Here is a 10,305-nt window from a genome sequence, read left to right as displayed (position 1 = left end):
ATTTTAAAAGATACTAATTATAATTATATATTAACTTTATAGATTATGGATAAAAGTTATTTTTTAAATTTTCAATTATAAAAAACAAATAGAAATAATATATAAATAAATATATATATATTTGTTTGTTAATAATGCTTATTTTTAAATACAGTGATTAAGCTAGATTATTAATTAAATTAATTAATTAAAAAATTAAATGAAAGTTTACTTCAAACGAAAGTAATTAATATAAAACTAGTAATTAAACTAATGTTTTAATTTAATTTATTTTTATAAAAAAAATTAAATTAATATTATAAGTATTATTATTAGTAGTACTGTATAAACAAGAAACCATTTACGAGCTTTTATTAATAAATAAAAAATATATCGTATACTACTATATTAAAAACATATAAATATTAATAAATAACTTTATTTATAAGTTATATATATATAAATAAAATTATATATTTATTAATAAATATAACTACAATACATTAATATTTATTTTTATGTATAATATATTGTATAAAAAATAAAATAAATGTAAATATAATTTATTTACTTAGATATTATTACTGAATACTACTGTATTTTATTAAAAATAAAATAATGATAACAAAACAATAATACTATTTTATTGAATTATTTATATAATAATGATATTATTAATAATTTTAAATATTAACTATAAAGTTATTATAAAAACTATATATTTTTGTTATTAACCTAATAAATATTTTATATAAAATTGTATTATATATTGATTAATCAATTTTATATTTAAATTTATTAGAGAGTAATAAATTATTAATTGAATTGAGAAATAATATCTAATTTTTTTTGTTATTAATCTATAGTTTATATCGATTAATTATACGGTCAATTTAATGCAATTATTTATATATATATACATATTTAATTATATTGTATAAAATTGATACTAAAAATAATTCAACTATAATAATGATAATTATATCTATTTAAAAAATAATATAACAATTTATTAGATAAAACAATTTATTATTAGTTTATTAAACATATAAAAACAAACAAAATGTTTACAAATAAAATAAATAATTATAAATATTAATAATAATAATTATTATTATTGTAAAAAATATTATTCAATAAACATTTTAAGTAAATTATATATATATTTAATTAAAATGTTTATTGGAAGAATATTTTACACAAAAAAACAATAATTATAAATATCAATAATAATAATAATTTTTATAGAAAAATATTATTCTCATAAACATTTCAATTAAAATAAATAATTAAAATATTAAAATATTAAATTATTTAGTTAATTTTTTTTTTGTTTTTAGTTATTAATAGGCCAGTAATGGCAAATGTAAATTATATATATATATTAATAAAATCATAATTTTTTGCACACATCAATGAAAACCTCCCGGCGCTATCAAATTCGGGGAATTCATATATCATACATATATTCAATCTAATAATCCAGTGGTTTATTCATTGTTTTTCAGCCATTGGTTCTGGCATTCAGTGAACCGGTAATCGGGTGTCAATTCAATATATAAATTATTATTAGTATTACAATTAGTATTATATAAATTTATTATTAAAAAAAATTATTAATTAATAATTGTAATATATAATAATAATAAATTATTAAAAAGAGTATAGATTTTTTACTTATTAAATATTTTTTTAAAAATTTGTATTATAATCAATAATTATATATTTTTAAATAATAGTAAATTTACATTAAACACTTGTAAAGATTTTTAAAAAATAAATTATTGTAAAAATTATAAAATATTGTATTGTAAATAATAGAAACTATAATTTATTTTATTGATATATTTATAAATTGTTAAACTTAAAATTAATTATAAATTAATTAAAAATACAAATAACTAAACTAGTTGAAATTTGAATATTTTATTTAATAAAAATTGATATTTATAAAATTATCAATGATATTTTTTATTGTTTTGTATCTAATATTAAAAAAATTATCTCTATAATGAATCTAATTTTTAAAGGTTTTTATTTTTATAATTAATATATATATATATATATAATATTATTTTAACTTTAAAAAAAAATAAAAATAAATAAATTTTTTTTATATTAATTAATAATTTTTTAAAAATTTTCTATTACTATTAATAATACTGTATTAATAAAGTTATCAATGTAGTTTTTTGAAAAAATTAATTTGAATATTTGAAGCGTCATTTATTGTATATATTATATTTGGGTTTATATAAAATAATATTATAATAATAGTCAATGACATCATCGATACCCGGCTTATCGTAATGTACTGTAAAGAGAGAGAGAGCGCTGGTATTTATTTCACATCTACTGGTGCTCTCTATAGACACAAACGTTTAGCACAACTAAGAGCACAACACCCGCCCATCGCGTGGTTTGGGTTATAAAGCGCTATCAATGCTATACAGTGTATGCATGTATAGTATACACTGTGTTATGCTTATTGAATGTCATGTCATGTATAGAGAGAAAGAGAGAGAAAGAGAGAGAGAGAGAGGGATGAGTTGTCATCTAATACTAGAGTATGTAAACTACAGTACAATATTTTATTAGAACCAAACCGTAATATAGTAAAAAACGATTAGTATTGTAGGAAAATAAAGTAAAATCAGATAATTAAAACATTTTTTTTTTTAAAATTCAAACCCAAATCATTACAATAACCACAAAATTATAATTTATTTAATGTTTTTTATATATTATTATTTTTTTTTGTCTAAAAAACAAACTAAAAATGTAACAAAATTACAACAAATTATGTGTAAATTATCCGTAAAACACAATTTTTCCTATTTTACAGTATATACTATCGGTATATATATATATATTGGTATTACCCGTCAAACCGCCAAAGAAACTGCTGCTTAAACTAGTCGTACAGCACTAGTATCTCCTCCTCTAATCTCTACTAAACATTGTACCTAAAGTATCTGTGTGTGTGTAAAGCACAGGGAGGGTATGCAAGTGTGTGAGAGAGAGAGAGAGAGAGAGAGCACATTGCTATTTATCCATACAAAACACATACACAAGTGTTTAAATAGCGCACACAATAAACGCATAGACAGACAGATAGACAGTCAGTCCTATTTAATCGGTTAAACGCATACATAAAAACAGTCGTCTATTTAAACGGTTCGGTATTTTTTGTTAAATTTAATATTAATAGTAGAGTTGGAAGTGTTGTCCAAATCAATCAATCAATCGGTTTGTAAAAAAAAAAAAACTTTTTTATAAAATTTTTTGTTTGATTGAAAATAATTTTTCATAAATAATAATTTTGATTTTTGTTTATTTGTTGGATCATCCGTTCCCTGTTGAATACCCCACCCACCCCGACCTCCACCTACAGGTGCCCAAACCACAATTACCGCCAACAAACAAATCGCAAGAAAATGACCGACTTTACCGGCAAATTCAAACTGACCTCAAGCGACAATTTCGATGAGTTTCTCAAAGAGTTAGGTATGTGTTTGTGTCATACAGGAGGGGGGGTATCAATATCTAACCTACACCTAAATTAACAACAATAACCCCCCCCCCCCCTATACACCCTCTTATTAAAATTTTTGTGGCATTTAACTAACACACACACACACACTGTATGTATGTTAGCCCACACTCTAGTATACAAATGTGTGCGAAAACTTATGGGTGTAATGAAAATTAATTTTATTGACCACATAATTCAAATGTATAATATTTAACCTCCTCTACCCCCTCCCCCCATAACCTAACTATTACCCAGACCAATTAATTTTTTTTAAAAATGTTAAAAAACAATTTTATTATTTGTTAATATTATTAACATATTTGTTATTATAGTTAACACATCAATACTATTTTTTTAAAAAAATATGATATATTATGATATGCTGTATATATATATAAAACACATGTTTAAGTTATTACAAAAATATTATAAATTATTATTATTAGTAGTAATAGTAGTAATAATAATAGTCTATTACTAGAGAGAGTGAAATAATAATTTTCAAAAGTTTTTTCATAACATTTAATATTTTATTATTTTTTTTTTGGTTAAATTATTTCATTTGTCATTCAATTTGTAAATTTTTTATTAGTTGTATTTAATTTGTATTTTGATTGATGATGACTTACATCCGTACCCCCTCTCCCCTCACAAAATTTTTTTTTTATTATTAATAATCATAATCATAGTAATCATTATTGGGGCTTAAATTTTATATTATTAATAATAATCTTGTATTTACTTTTAATTTTTTATAGACAATATTATTACCAAATTAAACACAAAGTTATTATATGTTTAAATATAGTTTGCTTTAATAATATTAGTAGTAATTTATAATTATATCGTATACATAATGAGAAAATTATTTGCACACAATAAATATCATACATTTGATTGATTTGATAATACTTACCAAAAAAAATATCAAATTTCAGATATTATTTTATCAAAAAAAAATATTAATTTTCACAAACCTTGAATTATTGTTTATGTGTGTAATATTTGATGATTTTTTTTTTGTTATTTATTTATTAAATATTCATATATTTTATCAAATGTTTTTTTAATATTTCTAAGAAAATATTTAATACATTATTAATAATTTATTTAATAATTTATTTAAATAAATATCATATTATTTATACAGATATACAGTAAAAAAAATTTTTGAAATATCTGTTTGAATCATACATAGTGTGTGATAAGTGTGACATGTGTTTAATAATACACATAAAAAATAATTTTAATTATTTAAAATAAATATATTATTATAACTAGAAATAGAAATTACCGGTAAAATGTTTTGTGAATTTTTAAAAAAAAAACTACTAATTGAAAATTACACATTTATTGAAATTAATTAATTAATTTCAATACATGTTTTACCAATTGGTATACTACTACTACTACTACTAATTGGCAATATATATATATATATATATATATAGTAATTGTATTGTATTTGTTTAAATAGATTCAAATTAAAAAATTATTTTGTTGGAGTATTTCAAATAATAGTTATTTTCAAAATTTAGTATTTAGTTTGTTTTGCATTTAAATTATAATTTAATAAGATAATAATAATAAACTATCATGTTTTAATTTTGATAGGTTAATTTTAATTCACCTAAAATAAATATCATTAAAAATTTACATTAAAACAAATAATTAGTAGAAATTAAATAAAAAAATATATTTCAATATATTCTCTCTTTTTCTTTGAAACAATATTTTTATTTTCTATGCTAAATGATATGCAAATATTTTAATGGGTTTAAACAAAACATATATATACAGTATATATCATATTTAAAACATACACACATTATATTTTCATCATAATTATAAATGAATCATCTAGCAGAAAATACATCATGTATGAAAATATAACTAACAATAATGATGTTAATGTTTATTATTATTATTATTATTTGCTTGATAATTAACTTTTGTTGTTATATAATAATAATATTTATATTGAGGAAATAGATAAATAGATATATATATATATATATAGACTTTAGACCGGTTTCTCATAGCTTTTTAAATACAGTACACAACAAATCCCATTATAAAAATAAATTATATTATATATATATATAATGAAACTTTGGATTCAATATAACTATAATATTTTTAGTGGTAGTAGTTGTTAGTTGACATTGAAATAAAAATTTTGAGTACATTTTTTTGAGTATTATTATTTCCATGTACTTTAAAACATGTATTATTATTATTATTATTATTATTATTATTATTATTAGTAGTAGTAGTAGTAGTCCCCAAACATATCGCGGACCACAACTAGTATTTGCTATTATTATTATATCAGACCATTAAATACTGTATATAAAAACTGGTTGGGACTACACTGGGTGTATTTTATGGCACCGGTATTTCAATTTCATAGACTAAAAAAAATTTAGTAGTAATAGAGATTATAAACAAATAAGTTTTATTTTCTCAGCATTTTTTGTTAAGTCAAAATGATAGATAAATAAAAATTTACATCAAATTTTATTAATTTTCTATTATAAATAAATATATATATATATATGTGTGTGTGTGTGTGTGTGTGTGTGTGTGTGTGTGTGTGTGTTATGTAATACATAATATGTAAACTAAAAGATACAATATACAATGATTTATTTGTAATATAACAGTATATTTATTATTTTAATGTAATTTAAATTATCAATTGATTACATAATCAATTGGGTGTTTTTTATCTTTAAGGTTAATAACTGTTTGTTTTAGTACTGATGATAATAATACAGTATATTACTGTAAATTATGATAATTTTTTATATATTGTATATTATATTAATGTTGGACTTTGAAAACATAATTATCTCATTTTTTCTATAGATATAACATTGAATTTGTACTGTAGTTTATAATTGGTGGGTAGGGGTGGGTGTGAATTTGTTTGTTTGTTGAGCTACCAGTGCTGTACTTTGTATATATATACTGTATATTTTTTTAGGACATAACGTACTAATTGCTAATTAGAAATATGTACTAATAGTTTAGGAAAAAATTATATATCAATATAATATTAATAATATTATAGTCATTTTAATATCAAATAATAGAAAAATAATTTATCGGTATTTACAATAATTTTAATTGTTTTTCTAATATTTATATATATTTAATAAACGTTCAAAAACATCTATAAAGTGTCTAAAAAAATAATTTTTAATTTTATTTTTTGATAATAATATAATTATTAATCAAAAAATAAAATACTATATCTTTTCATAGACTATAAACTATGAACTTTGAATAAGAAAAATATATTAAAAATTTTATAAATGATTTTAATTATTAGTAGTTTTATTTTTGATTTATTAGCCAAAAAAAATAATAATAAATTGATTACAAATACAGTTGAAAACTTTATGCACACATATAATACAGTATTTGATTAATAATAAATTATATTTATTGATAATAATAATAATAATAAGTACATTAAAATCCGTTAAATTAGTTTTAGTTTATCGTATCTTTTTTTATTTTTAATTTATTTATTAATTTACGGTTTTTTTTACTAAACTACTAGACAGTGATATCTATGACTGAGGGATAAAATTTATCATCAAATAATAAAAAAATAAATTACAATTATAATCTATGCTTAGTTTTAATTTATATAGCGATATAAAGTAATATTTGATACTTTAATAGTTATTGAATAGTTATTATAATTAATACTTATTTTTTAAATTGAAATTAATTTTAATTTACATATTCAGTTGATAATTATATTATAAAAAAAAATATTTAATTTTTATGGGTTTATTACTATTAAAGAATAGTTACTATAATATTGTAATAACAGTAATAAAATAAAATTTTATTGCATTCACCAAAAAAACATACATAAATAAAAATAAGAAAATAACCAAAAAAAAATAATATTCATTAATACAAAAAAAATACAATATTATTGCCGGTAGTATTAAACATATTTTGTTTGTTTTATTTTTTATTTTCCTAAATCAATTACACAAAAATAGGTGTGAATTTTGTATTGAGAAATCTGGCAAAAACATCGACACCGGTCGTCGAGATTAGCAAAGATGGCGATACCTATTCGCTGAAGACATTGACGGCCATCAAGAACTCGGAGATCAAGTTTGAATTGGGAAAGGAGTTTGAAGAGGCCCGTATGGATGGCAAAAATATCAAGGTTTGTAGGCCTACCTGGGAGTGGATGGGTAGGGTTGGGTTGGGTTGGGTTACAACACCTAGAGGCTTAGATAGATGTATACTATTTCAATGAGAAATAGACTGATAGATAGATAGATAGATACCGATAAATATAAATTAAAAAATAATTTAGGAATTGATTGAATAAAACAAAAATTAAATTAAAAAATTTTAGGGATAAAAAACATTATTTATCGGTAATAACCTTATAATTAGTTTATTTAAATATATAAAAAAAATAAATGAAAATTATGTAAATTATTATTGATATTATTAAGATAACTAATCTATTATTTATTGTCACAATTATATATATATATATATATAGACTGTAGTGGTGGCCGACGGCAACAAACTGATCCAAACCCAGTACGGCGACAAAGAGGTTAAGATTGTCCGCGAGTTTACTGGACCCGAACTGGTGGTTACGGCTACCGTCGGCAGTGTGTCATCTGTCCGTAAATACGCCCGACAATAGACATGTGGTTGTGGTGGGGGTGATGGTAGCGGACGCGCGCAAACACACACACAAACATATATATGAATGGCGTCTCAATATATTATTATTATTATATTTTTTTTTTGATTGATTAGTTATCTATTTTTATTATTATATAAATCTACAATTAATTAAAAAATTTGATATAAAAATTATTGTTTTTTTCTCAATTATAATTGTTTGATTACCTAATTGATTGATTCATTGAAATCTGATTTACTATCATATAAATTGTTTTTAATTTCATTATTATTATTTGTTTTTTTTGTGCCACTCCTCCCATAGATTGATATTATTATTATTACAGTAATAACAATATCTGATTAATAGTTAGTTTTTTTCTGAAAACAATACCAAAAAAATACTAAATCTAAACTATTGTCTCCTATTTATATATATTAATATAAACAGTAATATTGATTGAATGATTGATTAAAGTATACGTTAAAGTATATAACAATTTCCATATAAAAATGTTTTTTGATATATATTTATATATAATTTTTTTATTGTGTGTTTTCTTTCATTTTTAAGAATTTTTTTGGTGACATAAATAAATAAAAAATTAATTTTTAAATTTTAACAAGATTATTTTTTATGATATTTTTTTTAATTAATTGACATTTTTTTGTTAACTAAATCTAAAAATTTACCATAATTACAGTATCATATATATTGAATATATATATTTTTAAAAATAATTTTTTTTTAAATTTATATTATTTTTTCTCATTTGAGTTAATTTGTCTAATTTTGTAAAATTAAACTTAATTAGTTAAAAAATAATTTTACAATTAGTAAAGTACTTATAATAATTTAAGTTTATTATTATTACTGATACTTATAAATAAATATATTTAATTAATTAATTATTAAATTATTATATACATTATAATCATTATACATTATTATTATTAATTAAATTTACTATTACCGGTACATTTATTTTTTTTGTGAATCAATTTACTTATAAAATTATAATACAACTAACTTTTAATACTATTTATATGCTATAAATATTTTTTATTATTAATTTATTTTTTAAGAAAATAGATAAAGTAATTTTAATTTATATAAAAAATTTGAAACTATTATTTTAAATAAATAACATTTTTGCAATTATTTAAAAACATTAATCTAAACTACCGTTAATATATTATTTATAAAATAGTATTAGATAGTATTTCAAATTATATAATTTAAAAAAAATATTTTTACAATATATTTGTCATTGTTTATTAATTTTGATTAACTAGAAATGTGCAGGGGTATAAAATGTTTGTAATTATTAATACTATGATAATGGTTTTTTTGCACATTATATTGAAATAATACCGGTAATAACAATAGTATAGATAATACAGTAATAATAATACTAATAATAGTAATAGTAGTAGTGATTTCTTATTAAAAATGTAAATGTAGTTAACTATAAATTATAATAATAGATAAAAAAAATTGCAAACATTTTAGAAATAAAATTATTTAAAATTATTTATTTAAATAAATCAATCAATCAATGTTTAAAACAATTATAATAATAGTTATAATTTGAGTATTTTTGCTTTTTAAAAATATTTTATTCTATTAATATTTTGTATGAATTTAATTGTTTTTTTATTTTTATTATTGAGACAAAAAATTATTATTATTTAATCAATATAACGGTTAATTATTTATAGTAATATGAATAATTTTTTTTTTATATTAATCAATAAATATTCAATATTTATATCTGTGTTTCATATAATATAAGTGTATATATATTAAATATACCGGTATTATTACAGTAATATACATGTATATTATTATGCAGTAAATCTATAGTATGAATATTATATTTTTATCTATGATAACTTATATACTATAGTTGATATAATTGTAATTATTATTTTTTGTCACATTTTATTATCATTTGTAAAGATCATAGTTTACTAAATGTCTAATTTTATTTTTGTCATATAATTATAAAATACAACGTTTCAAGTTTATCAAAATTTTAATTATCAATTATAAAACCGTTTTTTGTACTCTTAAAAAAAATTAATAGATATCTAATAATTTTATAACT

General features: G+C 19.2%; 1 protein-coding gene across 1 annotated transcript; it reads left to right on the top strand.

Moving 5' to 3' along the window:
* Positions 1 to 3,012: 3,012 nt before the first annotated feature.
* LOC128957001 (fatty acid-binding protein-like) lies at positions 3,013 to 8,634 on the top strand. Its single transcript, XM_054302719.1, has 4 exons — positions 3,013 to 3,228; positions 3,374 to 3,486; positions 7,543 to 7,715; positions 8,064 to 8,634. The coding sequence occupies exons 2-4, from the start codon at positions 3,417 to 3,419 to the stop codon at positions 8,211 to 8,213; spliced, it is 393 nt and encodes a 130-aa protein (XP_054158694.1). The 5' UTR covers positions 3,013 to 3,228; positions 3,374 to 3,416; the 3' UTR covers positions 8,214 to 8,634.
* Positions 8,635 to 10,305: the final 1,671 nt, after the last annotated feature.

Source organism: Oppia nitens, unplaced genomic scaffold (genome assembly GCF_028296485.1).
Source record: "Oppia nitens isolate AA-2021 unplaced genomic scaffold, nextdenovo-longstitch-racon4-pilon3 scaffold34_pilon_pilon_pilon, whole genome shotgun sequence".
In the NCBI taxonomy this organism is placed as follows: domain Eukaryota; kingdom Metazoa; phylum Arthropoda; class Arachnida; order Sarcoptiformes; family Oppiidae; genus Oppia; species Oppia nitens.
The sequence above is the reverse complement of the archived record's forward strand: the minus strand, read 5'-3'. Positions and strand labels throughout refer to the sequence as shown.

What these genes read in the sequence shown, in the direction of transcription:
- LOC128957001 (XM_054302719.1), top strand. Translation starts at nt 3,417, where the DNA reads ATGACCGACTTTACCGGCAAATTCAAACTGACCTCAAGCGACAATTTC. An exon ending in TGAGTTTCTCAAAGAGTTAG is followed by an intron (nt 3,487 to 7,542) that starts GTATGTGTTTGT and finishes ACACAAAAATAG; the next exon opens with GTGTGAATTTTGTATTGAGA. An exon ending in TGGATGGCAAAAATATCAAG is followed by an intron (nt 7,716 to 8,063) that starts GTTTGTAGGCCT and finishes ATATATATATAG; the next exon opens with ACTGTAGTGGTGGCCGACGG.